We start from the raw sequence: 15,314 nt of genomic DNA, 5'->3' as shown, positions 1-15,314 counted from the left end.
GGATGGCATGCAGGAGCAGGGGTGCCCGTGCAGGCTGGGGTGTGGCTGCCTTACCAACTTGACCCGGTGGCCGGGGGTGCTGGAGATAGCCCAGGTGCACTCCTTCTTGCTGGGGTATTTGTCAGGCCAGTTGGGGCTGGTGATGGTGCCACTGGTGGATGTCACCTTGTGGTCACAGCCGGCTATGGGGAAGTGAGAGGCAGAGGATCAGCAAGGACCCCAGGGCTCCAATGCCCCCTGTGAAGGAAGGAACAAAGCCCTTCCCTCCTGCCCTCTTTGCTTCTTTCTCTTGTCCCTCACCTGCCCCTGGATGGAAGGCTCGCATGACTTCTTTTCTGTTCTGTTACCCGCGGCTGGAGAAATAAGCTGCTTGCTTCCGTGCGGGGCCCTGCCTGGCAGCATCCATGGAAGCCACCCTCACAGCTGCCCCTGTGCAGATCCCTGGGTCTCGGAGGCCATCGGCCACACCCCCTCTGCCCTCTGTGACGCTGTCATCTTCTGGCTTGCCACACCTCCACAATCGCAGAAGACATTGGTACCTGACTCAGTTCTCTACCCACTCCTGAGGCCATCCTAGGGCTGCCCTCTCTGTCCCTGATCTTCTCAGCTCTCCTGGTGTTATCTTCTTCCTCTCAAGGGGGGCTTGCTTATGACCTTACCATGGGCCTTGCCATCACCCACCATCTCCTCGTGCTACAAATATTATCTCTCTGTTCTTCTAGGGTGCTCAGGCCCTCACTGTCCCTTCACTGCTTCTTCAGCTTTAAGAGAACACTCCATGGCCTCTATCCTTCTGGATTCTCCCAATATTTCCTCCTTGGTTGACTTAATTTACTTCCCTATCTGGCTGGACCATGGGGCTGATCACCCTGGCTGCCCTACTATGTCATCTTGGAGAACCTCAACTGTGGCCCCAACCACTGGAGATCCAAACCACTTGATACTCTTGGAGCTGTCCTTCACCAGCTCTGCCTCTTACCTTCTCACCTCCTCAACAGCGGCTCCAAACCCTCAGCCCTCTCAACTCCCAGCCCCTCCCACCTGGACGACCAGCTCACCTCCTGTCTCCTGGAGAAAATCAGGGCCTCAGATAGGAACCACTTCAACTTCCTGGCTCCTACCTGCAAACTTACCATTCCTTTTTCTCGTCTCTAAGAAGGTGTCTCTCCTTCTGTGAACTGGGGCTCACTGCTACCCACCAGCTGGGGATGCTTATACTGCAAATTACCCACCCTCACTCCCTGTGCCGGCTCTGCCAGGCCGTGGAACTTCCTAAAGCTTTGCCCCACCCAGAAACAGCTCTCCCACGGCCCTACGTGCCCCTCCAGCTGCTGCCTATCCTCTCTCCTTTTCTTGTCAGTCGACCTTCAAGAAAACTTGCTGTCACCCTCTTCTCACTACTCATGGCTGCCTCATCCATTGCAATCTGCCGTCTGCCTCTGAGAGCATGGCCTCCCCAACAAATGGAAGGGCTGATGCTCGTTATTTATTATCATCCAATCTGACAGGTGCCCCCGGGGGAAAACGGGCAGCCAGTGTACGGAAGGCTGGGGAGGAGAAAGGGACAGGCGGGTGCCTACGGTCAGCGGCTCGCAGGACGGATGCACAGCCACGAGGCTCTGGGAGCAGCGGGCGGGCTGTGCAGAGGCCCTCATGGAGGCAGGTGGAGCTCCCGTCAGCCTTCTGTGGTTCCCCACCACCACACTCACTGCCGTCCCCCACTTCTACACTAGCCTGCCCTCCAACTTCTGTGTGCAGGCCCACTCCTCCCCCAGCTAGACTGCAACCTCCTTGGGGGCAGAGGGACCCCCCTTGAGCCCCCTGCCAAACTCTGCACAGCACTCAGGAACTACTGACCTGTAATTCGCCTCGCATGTCAGTAAGGCCGCTGAGTGCTTCTGAAGTGACCCAGCATGAGGTCCAGGCTATCCGCCCAGAAGTGTAAACCCTCTCCCAGCTACTGTGTTAGTGTTGATGTACTCTTTTTCACACAGTACAGAAAGGTGGGGGGGAGTGCACTTTGGACAGCCTCGAAATAAGGTTCCCTCCAGCTAAAAGATGCGGAGGCCCTGTGAGTCCAGAACTCCACATTTGGAGAGCCCGAAGGGATGGGGTTGGAAGCTCTGGAACACCCATTGGGTCACTGTGGAGCGCTTCAGTTCTGTTTGTCTTAGCCAGAAGTTTATTTGTCTGTACCTTGGTTGACAGTGAGAAGAGGCATTTGCCAGGCATTGGGCTAGGTGCTCAGGTGAGATCTATAAAACGTAGCATGCGCCAAGGTAGGGCCCACTGTTTGATCATCTCATGAATAAGGAACCTGAAGCTCAGAGAGGAGAAGTGACTCACCCAGAGTCACGTAGACATTCAGTGGCAGAGCCGAGTCTGCATTGTGCTGCTGGGATAGTGTCCTCAGCAGGAAGGGACACAACAGAATTAATGACTTGGAAGGCCAATGCTGTGTCGTGACCACAGAAGTACTGGATGATATTGGTGATGATATGAGAACTGTTTTCAAATATCTGGGCTATATATCTAGCCAGATATTTCAAATATCTAGGGCTTCAGTGTCTGGGAGGCAGTGACCCTATTCTGAGTGTCCCCCGGGGGTCTGAAACGTGACCCATATGGTTGACATACGTAGTTGTGCTTGCTGTGAGCTCTGTGCCCTGAGGAAGCGGCTCTGTGACCACCTAGCTGTCCCGCGGGAGCAAAGGGAGGCCCTGGAGGGTGTGCGGCTGGCCAAGCAGCAGGGCTGGGCCAGGCAGTCCATGCCCTTAACTGCCATGCCATTTTAAGAACTAACCACCAGATCACTCTCAGGATGGAGGTCGGGGATGGGCGTGAGCCCCTCCCCTCCTGATGGGCACAAGGAGAGATGGAAGTGTATGTGGGGAGTCTGTGGACCTGGTGGGAGGCCGAACAAGGTGACCTCAGAGGCCACACTCATGTCCTTGAGTCGACTGGAGCCAGATGGTGGTGGCACCCCCAGCCTCCTGGGCCCCCGCCTCCAGTCCCTGCAGCTCTAGGTGGGCCCTGCCCTGGGGGCTCTGGGGGGGCTGCCCCAGCAGTGCTCACCTTCCTTGCAGTCGTGCTTGTTGTCGTGGAGGACGAAGCCGCTGCGACACTGGCACTCGTAGCTGCCGAACGTGTTGACGCAGTCTTGCTGGCAGCCACCGTTATCCTTGGAGCACTCATCCTTGTCTGCAGGGGAGCAAACAAGGCGGGGCCCAGGTCTGTGCAGGGCCAAGGGCCAGGTGGTTGCCCCAGGGGCAGCGGGAGGCTGGCTGGGCTTCCTCCCCCCGGGGTGCCCAGGCCATGGTGGCGGTGGCGGTGGTGGTGGTGGTGGCGGGGTCCCAGGCGGTGCCTCCAGCAGAGCCAGCAGAGCGGCCCAGCTGTGGGGAGAGAAAGTAGAAGTGGGGTGGATGGAGGGCTGGGGGCTGGAGCTGACCAACGTGGGCACCCTCTACCATTACCTGCTTACTGGACAGACGGACAAATGAAAAAACAGACACATGGACAAGCAGACTGCAAGAGAAAGGAGCAGGACGCAGGGGTCCCTCTTTTACTTCACAACAGGAAATGTCACAGACACCATCAAAATGGGAGGGGTGGGGGCGGGGAAGGTCCCCTGTCCACAGGAGGGGGAACAGGGGGAGAGGAGAGCACCAGTTCTGTCCGGCCAGAAGGAGGGCAGGCCGGAATGGCCGAGTGGAGGTGGGGGGTGGGCGGGCACTGAAACCCCCATCCCATTCCGTCCAAGGTGAGGTTCCTGAGTAACAAAGGGTCCGGGAGGCCTGGCAGGCCTCACTGGGGGGTCCGGTTTCTTTTCTGCACTCGGAATTTGAGCTGGTGGGGGCGTCCCCGAGGGGGCTGCAGAGCCGGCCTCTTTTCTGAAACGAGAGAGAGAAGGAGAAAAGGGACCAAGGGGTGGGGGTGGAGGGCAGGGACCAGGGAGGGAGAGCAGTGAACAGCAGCCCGGACTCAGAGGTGGAGTCACAGGGCATTGCGGGATGGCAGTGGGAGACACATGCGGGACAGCCATGTCTGGGCAGCCAGCTCAAGGAGGAGCAGCAGGTGGGAAGGGGCACAGCGACAGGGGACAGACTGGGAGAAAGCCTGTGGCAGGAAGAGGGCCAGGAGGGGTTTGGGGAGGTGAGAGGGCCATTGTGGAGGAGGTGGAGGACAGATCCAGGAGTATCAAGTGGTTTGGGTCCCCAATGGTTGGGGCCGCAGATTAGGGGAGGAGAGAGACAGATCTCCACTAGAGGGGAGCTGCCCACAGAAAGGGGGGCCCTGGCCTAGAGCCCCGCCATCTCATTCTGGCCCCTGCAGCTTGCCTTGTGCACACTCACACCCACGTGCTGCCAGACGCAGGATGCCCCCAGGGATGTGCTGTTGTCCCTACACGGCAGCAGAGACACTGACCCTCGGGGACGCACGCACAAGGGCCCAGGATACACAGGCAGACACGGCTACCCGGTGCACGCACATCACCAGCCATCCACCTCACTCCTCACTCCCCCACCTGTGTGAGGAGGCGTGCACGGGCGCCGACACAGAGGCACAGGGGTGGACGCAGGCACTCAGGGACCAGCACATGGGTACAAATACAAACACGTGCAGAGACCACAGGCTCTTTGGCAGATGGGGGGGGGTCTCAAGTTCTCTCACACACGCAGCGTCTCAAGCTCAGGCCAACCCCCACACGCGCTCCACCACACGCACACCCACGCACACTGACACACAGAGAAACACCTGGTTCCGGGCACCCACGTATTCTCCAGTCTGTCTGAGCTCACTCTGGGGACGGTGTGCCTGGCACAGAGGCAGTCATTCGGGGAAGGTGTGTAGACTGGATGGACACCCAGAATTCCAGCGGAGAACCGCAAGGTAGAAATATGACCCCTGCCGTTCAAATGGGGTCCTCGACAAAGGGAGCCCTGTTCCTGGTCTCCATCAGCAGAGGGGCTGAGGACCGGAGCCCTGCTTCTGCACTCCATTCTCATGTAGGCCAGACCCCTGGGGGCCCGTGGGAACTCAGGATGGAGAGGTGGAGTCCCCAAGTCCCTCCCAGAGCTCCGCCTCAGAACCTCACCAGGGACGCCGGCTGAGGGCCTGTGGAAGCTGCCTTCGGGGCACACCCCACTCCTCCCGCAGGAAGGTGGTGGGGAGGGGCACCCTACGACTTGTCTTGGGGGTTTGCCTGTGACTATGCTGGGAGCTTCAGGGCTCCCAGCTCACGAACTGAGCAAAGATTTCTCAGAAACGTCTTGATCCGCACGCCTTCCTCATATGTGTACCTTAAATGCCTACCTAGTACGGTGCCTGGCACACTGGAGGGGTAGAAGAAATACTTGCCCGTGAATGACTGCGTGGGTAAATGGGTGGTTGAACAGACGAGTGATAGAAAAGTGAGTCCCGAGGAAGGCCTGCCGCAGTGTCCTGGGCCGGGGCTTGGACGCTGGTGGGAGTGGGTGAGGCAGCCTCCCTCGGAGCTAGGGGAGCAGGGTGCAGGAGGGGCAGGAGCAGGGGGCGGGGGTGGACATGGGCCCGGACAAGGAGAGGGCACTCACCCTCCAGTGCCAAATGCCCCGGAAGGTGGCTGGGGTCAGACTGAAGGTCTTCAGGCTCTTTCTTCTCCTTCTTGGCTTAGGGTCTCCTCGCTGGGTGTCCCAAAAGTCCAAAGAGCCCCCCTCCTGGGGAGCCAGAGTCAGATGCCCCACGCCCTGAGGGCTCAACCTTGATGCCCACCAGTGCGGGTCTTCTGCAGGTTTCTTGTGCCGCAGGGCATCGCATGTGTGCACGGTGTGCAGGTGTGTGTGTGTGTGTGTGTGTGTGTGTGCGCACGCGTGTCCGTGCGGGGCTGAGGGGCGGCTGGCCCAGTGTCATGCCAGGGTAGGGCAGTACCTGGGGGTGGAGAGCCCTGGGCTCTAGGCCTGACAGATGTGCTGGTATTGGTCCCCCTCCCCCCTCCAAGACCGGAGCGACAGAAGGGCAGGAAGAGACGAGAGTAAGCAGGTAATGGTTTCCCCAGGACCAAGCCCATCCCTGAGTAGGTGTTACACCCCCTCAGCCCTCAGGTGAGCACCCTGTAGGATTTCCAGGTGGGCACAGGGAAGAAAAGGATTCGTGTTGCATGGGGAGGGGTCTGAGCAAGCAGTGGGGCAGGGGCTGGGGCTGGGCTGGTAAGCAGAGCAGGATGGCTGGCAGTGCCAAAGCAGGGACCAGGGCACAGGGGCAAGGCATGGCATCCAGGTGGGGCAGGCAGGGGTGAAGGACCACAATGTAGGGGGCTCGAGGATGCAGGACCCTGGGCAAAGGAGGGGAGAAGGAAGGCAGCATGGACTCGGCCAGGGGCTTCCTGCCTTCCTGCCACCCATGCCCGGCCCACCAGGCCTGCTGGGGACCAGGATCCCTGGGCCACTCCCACAGAAAACCAGCCGCTCCAGCCACTCCCTCTGCCTCCCACTCCCCCTACTCAATTTCACGGAGTCCTCACCCCACGCTGTCTATGTCCCAGGTCCAACTGCCTCTGAAAGACCACCACCCTCACCCCCGGATGAAGCACAGAGAGATGAGTAAAGCAGGGGAAGTGTCCCTTGGGACCCCTGGAAGCCTTGCTCAGAGACTACCTTTCTGGCCACCCAAAGATGAAGCCACCAAGGGACCTGATCCCAAGCCTTATGTGGGACAGCTCTTAGTAAACATATGTCAGTTGGTTCTGAGTCCCCCACCCAAGGGCTGAGGATGAGTGGGAAGGCTTTGGCCTTGAAGAGAGGGAGGCTCCTCATCTTTTCTGAAGGTCCCGGAATGAACCCTTTTGGCATGTGTAGGTTCTGATTAGAGATGTGGTCACCCCCAGATCTGCCCCACACAGTCCAAGTCAAAGACCTTTCTCCTCTACATGTACCCCGTGTTCTCTGGCCACAATGAACTCCCTGTTCCCAGGGCCTGCTGTCTCTGGGGCCTCAGCATGATGGCTCCTGATTCCTGGAAAGCCCTCTCCTTTCATTTCTGCATGCTTATGTCTTGCCCATCCTCAGGCTGGTTCCAAATCCCAGAGGATTTTGGAGTAATAGGGTTCCGGAATGGAGGGGCTGGCCTGGTGGTGGAGGGCTAGTGGGGGGAGCAGGGGACAAAGCCTGCTGACCTGGCAACTGGGAGGGCTAGAAAATGCAGGGGTACAGTGGCAGGGACGGTGGGGGCGGGCTCAGAGCTGGGGAGTCCGGGTTACCTGAGAAGAAGTGGGCCTTGAAGCCCTTTTTGGAAACTGTGTTGTCAGACTTGAACTCCACACGCATGTTGTTGTACTGGGAGGTGATGACCTCAGGCTTCTCGGAGCCGCAGAACTTGCCATGTAGCTTGGAGTCAGCTGTGAGCCCACTGCGCACTTCCACAAAGTCGTACTTGCACACCTGCAGGGCAGTGCAGCTCCAGGCCTGCCTCCTCCAGGAAGTCTCTCCTGACCACCCCTACCTGGGAAGGCTCCCTGCTCTGAGGGTCCTTTTGTCTTCAGTCACCCACTTTACAGAATCTAATAACTCAAAGAGGGTGCCAAGTCAGCCCCACTGGATCCTCTCGTGCTCTCCACGCAAGCCCCAAGTCTTGCCTCACTCCACATCACCACGTGTGTGCCCCTGGCCTTCAAGCCCTCCTCCTCCAGCCTCCCCCGCTTCCTAGAATTGGGAGCAGTCCCTCCTCCTCTACATTCTTTGGGTATTTCTTTTATAGGGACAGAAGCCGGCTCCCACGCCTCAGACCTTCCTGCATCAACTCAGCCCAGTGGGCACTTACGTCATTGCCCTCTGTCTCGAAGAAGTCGAACTGCAGGGAGATGCGGTACTGGGTGGGGGCCACCAGTTGCCAGATGCAGTTTTTGTTAGGGGGGTACTCCTTGGGCCAGCCCGGGCTGGTGATGGAGCCATTGAGCTTAGTGAGAAATCCACCACAGGCAGCTGGGGGAGCGGACAAGAGAGGTGCCATCACCCGCCAGGAGCCCCCACTCTAGGTCGGGGCCAGAGACAGGTGTGGGAGCTGGGGATCTTGGATTCCCTGCAGCCCTGGGGCTTGTGTCTGTCTCTTCTGTCAGCAGCGGGAGGGAAGCAGGCAGGATAAGGAGGGTATCTTCAGAGTATGAGGAACTGAGGAGCTGTGTGTGTGAACACTTCTACCTTCTCAGCAACAGAATGGCCAGGACATCTGCTGAGAGGGAGGAGGGGGGTGAGGGGCTCAGGGAAGGCTGGGCGGTGGGCACTGGGGACCGGAAGCCTGGTGAGGCGGGTAGAGAGAAGCCCGCCCGGCAGGACCAGGTGGAGCTGGAGGTAGCTGGCGGGGAGTGCTTTCACCAGCTTTCACCTAGGCAGGGTATTGGGAGAGGCCAAAAAAAAGAATCAGTGCGTGTCTGAGGACAGTGGTTTCCAAACTGGGGATCATGACCTTCTGGAGGGTGACGAAATCAGTCAGCCAGTCAAGATCAGCATTTTAAGGGAATAAAAATGAGAAAAAAGAAAAACAAAAGAACAACCCAGAGTGTATCCACTTAGTAAGTGTGTTCTGGGGGACTTCCTTTCCACCAGTAGGGAAGAACGTGCTAGGGAGTTCTAGCTTCACAGGGGAGGGGAGTGTCCAAGAGCAGGAGAGATCTTGGCTGGAGGGCTTGGGTCATAGGGGCAGTTTCACATGGGTGGGGGAGGGGACACTCACCCTCACAGCGGCGCTTGTCCGGAGCTAGCTCGTACCCAGGGTCACAGCTACACTTATAGCTGCCCAATGTGTTGAGACACCGCTGCTCACAGCCCCCACGGTTGGGGCGGGAGCACTCGTCCACCTCTGCCAGTTGGAAGGAAAGGGGGACAATGACCGCCAGGCTGGGGCCTGGGTCTCTCCTACTGCCCTCTGCTTGTGAGTCAAGTCTAGGTTCCCTCAGGTTTCCTGTGACCACCTCCAGCCCCATTGTAGGGGGTGGCAGCAGGCTGTGGACCACTCAGAGCTCTGAGGCTGTGGGCCTCCCTGCCCCACCCAGCACCCACCCAGTCCCCAGGTGATCCTACTCCTGAGAGCCCCAAAGGAACAGGTAGTGACCTAAAAGAGGGGACAGGTGGGCCCCCCAGAGCCTTCCACAGTGGCTGGGCTGGTGGCCACCACCATGAACTGATTCCTCTTGTGTGCCATTCCCTGGGTAAGTGCTATTTCCTCCTTTCTCCTTTAATCCTGACATGACCTGTGATGGAGGGGCTCTTACTATCCCCATCTTACAGATGAGGAAATGAGGTTCAGATGGATTACTGGCCCCCTGTGACACTGGGAAAGACATCTCCACACTGTCCGGCTTCCTCCCCAAGCTTCTACATCACTCCCTGCCTCTGTGCCTCATTGGCATGTCTTCTACACAAACTTCTGGACTTTAGGGCCACTCTTGAGTTATTATTTCAGTTCATAGCTGAGCACCTACCATGCGTCAACTACTTTTATATAACTTTGTCGTTTACTCAATGAGATACGCAGTTTTTCAGTGGAATTCACATTTTCTCCCCAGTTAGGCCATAAGTTCAAGGGCAGGGCACCAGGGTCTATGCACCCCTCCTAGAGCCTGTGTGTCGAAAGGCTGAATAAAGAACGTGTGAAGTCACCACAGCAATATCACAAGAGCCAAGATGTAGAAACAGCCTAAATGTCCACCGACAGATAAGGATAAAGAAAATGTGGTACGGGATGGGAAGCATTAACACTGTTGCAACATCCATACCACCCAAAGCAATCTACAGATCTGATGCAATCCCCATCAATATGCCATTTTTCACAGAGCATAACACGTGATCCTGAAATCTCTTCAGAACCACAAAAGATTCTGAACAGCCAAAGCAATCTTGAGAAAGAACAAAGCTGGAGGTAGCATGCTCCCATAATCCAAACTGTGCTACAAAGCTATAATCAAAAACAAATCAATCAACTCTAAAAAAAAAAATCAATCAATCAAAACAGTATGGTACTGGCACAAAAATAGAAAACTAGATCAATGGAAGAGAATAGAGTGTCCAGGAAAAAAAAACAACAACCCATGATTATATGGTCAATTATCCTATGACAAAAGAGGCAAGAATATACAATGGGGAAAAGACAGTCTCTCTCTCTCTTTTTTTTTTAAAGACTTGATTTATTCATTTGAGAGACTGAGTGAGAGAGAGCACAAGCAGGGAGAGTGGCAGGCAGAGGGAGAGGGAGAAGCAGGCTCCCCGCTGAGCAGGGAACCTAACACGAGACTCGATCCCAGGACCCCGGGCTCATGACCGGAGCTGAAGGCAGATGCCTAACAGACATAGCCACCCAGGCACCCCGAGAGTCTCTCTCTCTCTCTCTCTTTTTTTAAGGATTTATTTATTTATTTATTTGAGAGAGAGAGAGAGAGAGAGAGAGATAGATCACAAGTAGGCAGAGAGTTAGTCAGAGAGAGGGAGAGGCAGGCTCCTTGCCGAGCAGAAAGCCCGATGCGGGGCTCAATCCCAGGACCCTGCGATCATGACCTGAGCCTAAGGCAGAGGCTTAACCCACTGAGCCACCCAGGTGCCCCCCGAGAGTCTCTTTAATAAATAGACAGGCTGGACACCTACATGCCAAAGAATTCAACTGGACACTTACACTATACACAGAAAGAAACTAAAAATGGGTTAAAGACGTAAATATAAGTCCTGAAACCATAAAACTCCTAGAAGAGAACATAGGCAGTAAGCTCTCAGACACTGGTCACAGTGATATTTTGGGGGGCTCTGTCTCTTCAGGCAAGGACAATGAAAGCAAAATAAACAAATGCGACGATGTCAAACTGGAAGGCTTTTGCACAGTGAAAGTAACCATCAATAAAACGAGAAGGCAGCTTAATGGGAGAAGATATTTACCAATGTCATATGTAATAAGTAGTTCATATCCAAAATATATAAAGAACTCATAAAACTCAATATTTAAAAGAAAACAAAAAACTATTGATTGGAAAGTGGTCAGGAGATCTGGACAGACATTTCTCCAAAGAAGACACCCAGATGGCCAAGAGACACATGATGCTCAACATCACTCATCATCAGGGAAATGCAAATCAAGACCACATTGAGCTCTACCACCTCATGCCTGTCAGAATGGGTAGTATCAGAAAGATAAGAATAACAAGTGTTGGTGGAGGAGTGGAGAAACGGGAACCCTTCTGCACTGTGGGTGGGAATGCAAATCGGTGCAGCCACTGTGGAAAACAGTATGGAGGTTCCTCAAGCAGTTAAAAATAGAAATACCATATGATCCAGCAATTCCACTTTTGGGTATTTATCCAAAGAAGATGAAACAGCGATTTGAAGAGATACACGCACCCCCCTGCCCACTGCGACGTGATTTACAACGGCAAAGCTATGGAAACACCCGAAGGGTCCACTGATAGATGATCAATGGATAAAGAAGATGGGGGAGAGCCGTTCAGGGGAACATCATTCAGCCATGGGAAGGATGAAACCTTGCCATTTGAACACCACGGAATAAGTGAATTCATACTAGGTGAAATAAGCTAGACAGAGAAAGACAAATGCCCTATGTTTCCACTTAGACGTGCAGCCTAAAAACAAAACAAATGAACAAACAAAACAGAACAGAGACAGACTCATAGACACACAGAACAAACCGATGGGTGCCAGAGGGGAGGGACTGGAGAGATGAACAAGACAGGTGAAGGGGATTAAGACATACAGTTTTCCAGCTATAAAATAAATGAAGACGGGGGATGTAACGTACAGTGTAGGGTATAGTCCATAAGACGGTAACGACTTTGTAAGGGGACAGATGGTAACTAGACTCGCTATAGTGACCATTTTGTAATGTACATAAATGTTGAATCACTATGCTTGAATGCTTGAAACTAATAGGATATGGTATGTCAATTACCCTTCAATTTCTTTTTTTTTAATTTTTAAAAATTTTTTATTTTTTATTAAAAACTATTAGCCCCATGGGTACAAGTCTGTGAATTGCCAGGTTTACACACTTCACAGCACTCACCATAGTATTCTTCAATTTAAAAAATGTGTTCTGGACACACTGTGGAATACTATTCAGCCTTTAAAAAAGAAGGAAATTCTGCCATATGCAGTATGGATGAATCTTAAGGAAATTACCTTTGTTTAAGATTATTTGAGAGAGAGAGAAAGAGAGAGGGCGCGAGTGGGGGAAAGGGTGGAGGGAGGGGGAGAGAGAGAATCTCAAGCAGACTCCATATTGACTTGGGGCTTGATCCCAGGACCCAAGCCAAAATCAAGAGACAGATGCCTACCCCACTGAGCCACCCAGGAGCCCCTTCAGGACATTCTGTTGAGTAAAAGAAGCCAGTGACAGACAGACAACTGCAGGATTCCACTTACATGAGCTGTCTAAAATAGTCAAGTCCAAGACATAAGTACGAAGAGATAGAGTGGAATGATGTTGCCAGGGGCTGGGGGAGGGGGAGATGGGAGTTGCTGATCAACCCGCATAAAGGGTCAGTCAAGCAAGATGAGCAAGCTGTTGAGCACGTTTTGACCTGTGGACACAGGACGGATCTCATGCGAAGGCTTCTGACCACACAACACCAGACAATTTTAAACACTAGCAAAAGGAATGAAGGGGCTGGATCCGCCGCGGGGGATGGGCTGCATGGCGAACGGGAGGGAGCACCTTTGAAGAAGTTGACAGCAAAGCCGGCTTTGTTAATGGATCCGTCAGAGACGAACTTGAGCCAGAGGCGGCTGGACGTGCTCTTGATGTCGTCGGGCTTCTCGTAGCCACAGTAGCGTCCGATGAGGGTGCTGCTCTCGCTGTGCCCATCACGTACCTCCAGGTAGTCGTAGGCACAGCTGTCGTGGCGCTCGATCTGAGGGTTGGGGCTCAGTCAGCAGGGGGAGGGGCGGTTGCCAGGCCCAACACCTGGAAGCCCACGAAGAAGTGTGCCTGAAGGGTCTCTGACCTACCTCGAAGGACTGGAAGGTGAGGCCCACGTGGAAGCCTTCAGACACCTGGATCCGCCAGATGCAGACTTTGCTGGGCCGGTAGTCGTCGGGGTAATTGGGCGACTGGATGTGGCCATTGTCCTTTTTCACATCTCCCCCACAGATGGCTTTGGGGACACAGAGCGAGGTCAGTTAGGATGCTCTGCCCAACTCAAGAGCCCTTCTCTCCCCCTCCTCCAAACCTTCCCACGGGCCTCCCTGCTTCTCAGTGCCCCTGGGGCCTGGCCAATCCCACCAGGATCTCTGCTTCCTCCCTCATGGGCCCTCGACCTTGCCCCTGGGAGCAAGCAGTTCTGGGATGCCCGGGGACCCCGTATCTGACTCCTCCTGTCACTCTTCCTCAGTACCTTCATAGACGGCAAAGAAGCCCTTCCCGACCCAGTTGCTGCTGCTGCGGAACTCCACCCAGAGGCGGCTGTCGGTGGAGACAATAGGCTCGGGTAGTTTGCCCCCACAGAAGCGGCCTGTGCAGACAGTGTGGACAGAGGGCAGTGAGGCCTGAAGCAGGTCGTTCTCACCTCCCTGCTCCAGGAAGCCCGTCCTGCTACTGCAGGGGGCTCAGGGGCTCTGGCCCTGCTCTGCACTTGGCACGAATTCCCAAGACCCTGCAGCTGGCCTGAGTCTGGTCCAAGACCTAGCATGGACCTAGCATGGCCTTGAAGAGCCAGAGAGTACTAGACTTCTAGAGGGTTCTGTGCACCTGTGGGATGGAATATGAGTTCAGGGAGGAAAGGGGCTCCTCACGATAACCAGCTGTATCTGTGTTTTATTTACTTTTTTTAAAGGAGCATATTACCGCCATTACTGTTCTCATTTGATCTCCATTCAAACAAATAATCACCAAGAATGAACAGAGTTTTCTTTGGACATTACTAATGTTTTCATCTGACCAAATGCAAGAGATGTCAGAGGACCCCAAGGAAATCCTAGAATCCAGGGACTGGGTCAGAAAATGTCCCCTTTGAAATAAACCCTGAGAAGAATCCGTGTCAGCAGATGAAGCTGGCCATGTGTGGAATTCTTGGTAGTCAAGAATCAATGAGGGATGACTTGCGCGTTCCAAATAAGATTGGGTGTTGCCCAACCTTCGGCAAGGGACAGAGGGTGATGACCTAGGAATGCAAGTTACGAGCAAGTAAGTGGAATCTTGGAAACGCTTTCACGTCTGGAGGAGGAAGTGTTGTAATGACAGCTGCTTTGGGTGACTAATAAGAAGTATTCGAATATCATAAAGAGATGGTAGCAATGATTCATCAGCCTGCTTCAGGCCGGGCTGTGGAACAAAGGTTCTAACGCTAATGGGCAGTCCTGGGCAACTTAGGAGTATGTCCAGATTGGAGAATTCACACAGCTCCTCAGGCTTGAAGGAAAAGCCTCTCTTAGCCCTAACTCCATGCCATTAAAGCATCTTCTGTCCCGTGCTTCTGAATACTCACCCCCGCTTACTCACCACTCCCCTCACCAACAAGGGACAAAGTATCCTGTGCAAACAAGTGGGGGCCACTATTCCAGGTGGGGAGCCCCCACAGTGTGCCAGGCTACCCTGTGGGCACCCTTAAGCCAGACCTTGCAGAAAGAGAAAATGGAGCTTCTGAAAGTGCCCAGATGAGGAAGAGAGCCTGGAGCTGGGGAGTTGTGCCTGTCTGTCTCCCTGTGTCCACTTGTATGACTCCCGCGACCCACACACTGAGCGCCACCCCAGCAGGAGGCCCAGAAGCCCATACCGGGGACTCTGAGGTCCAGATTGGGAAAGGGACTTAGTGATAGAGCTAGAAGGCACTAGTTTTGCCAGGACTCTTGGCTCCCACACCAGGGTGGCCAGATCACCCTTGGCCAGGCTTTGGGTTTCAGCAGAGGATGAAGAGACTGATTTAAGTAGTTCTTAAGAAGGAATTAGCCACATCAAACTGAAAGCTTTTGCATAGTGAGGGAAACTGTCAACAAGACAAAAAAGCAATTCACTGAATGGGAGATGATATTTGCAAATCACACATTGCCACAGCCACAGAGGAGGTGGGGGAGGGGGTAGGCTCCTGCGTTACCTCGGAGGGGCGCCTTCCTCCAGAAGCCATCCCGGACCTCCACGTAGTCATACCAGCACAGGCGGCTGCGATACAGATCCATGGACGTGAAGTTCAGAATGATCTAGGGGACATGGGAAGAAGAGGAGGAGAGTTACGCAGCCCCCTATGTCTCACCAGCCTCGCCTGCCAGCCCATGGTGGGGGCCTGCCTTCCCCTCTGTGAATAGTGAAGAGGTCCCGAAAATGAGCTCCAGGCACAGAAACGTCCCTCCTCTCCC

The 15,314-nt window shown here is 54.6% G+C and overlaps 1 protein-coding gene across 4 annotated transcripts in view; it reads right to left on the bottom strand.

Annotated features, from left to right (window-relative positions):
- Nucleotides 1-15,314, bottom strand: part of BMP1 (bone morphogenetic protein 1) — a 42,143-nt gene that overhangs the window by 5,529 nt on the left and 21,300 nt on the right. For 3 of the 4 annotated variants that reach the window (XM_080796709.1, XM_080796710.1, XM_080796711.1), the window contains 9 exons: nucleotides 15,056-15,158; nucleotides 13,361-13,477; nucleotides 12,975-13,120; nucleotides 12,682-12,877; nucleotides 8,704-8,829; nucleotides 7,795-7,955; nucleotides 7,235-7,415; nucleotides 3,076-3,201; nucleotides 55-182 (listed from right to left, as the gene is read on the bottom strand). In XM_080796709.1, coding sequence (XP_080652835.1) covers nucleotides 55-182; nucleotides 3,076-3,201; nucleotides 7,235-7,415; nucleotides 7,795-7,955; nucleotides 8,704-8,829; nucleotides 12,682-12,877; nucleotides 12,975-13,120; nucleotides 13,361-13,477; nucleotides 15,056-15,158 — 1,284 coding nt within the window. Of the gene's footprint in view, nucleotides 1-54; nucleotides 183-3,075; nucleotides 3,202-3,526; nucleotides 3,891-7,234; nucleotides 7,416-7,794; nucleotides 7,956-8,703; nucleotides 8,830-12,681; nucleotides 12,878-12,974; nucleotides 13,121-13,360; nucleotides 13,478-15,055; nucleotides 15,159-15,314 lie in introns of those variants that run through there. The other variant, XM_080796712.1, reaches the window with a different exon arrangement.

The sequence above is a fragment of the Martes martes genome (genome assembly GCF_963455335.1).
Source record: "Martes martes genome assembly, chromosome: 2".
Classification (NCBI taxonomy): Eukaryota; Metazoa; Chordata; class Mammalia; order Carnivora; family Mustelidae; genus Martes; species Martes martes.
The sequence above is the reverse complement of the archived record's forward strand: the minus strand, read 5'-3'. Positions and strand labels throughout refer to the sequence as shown.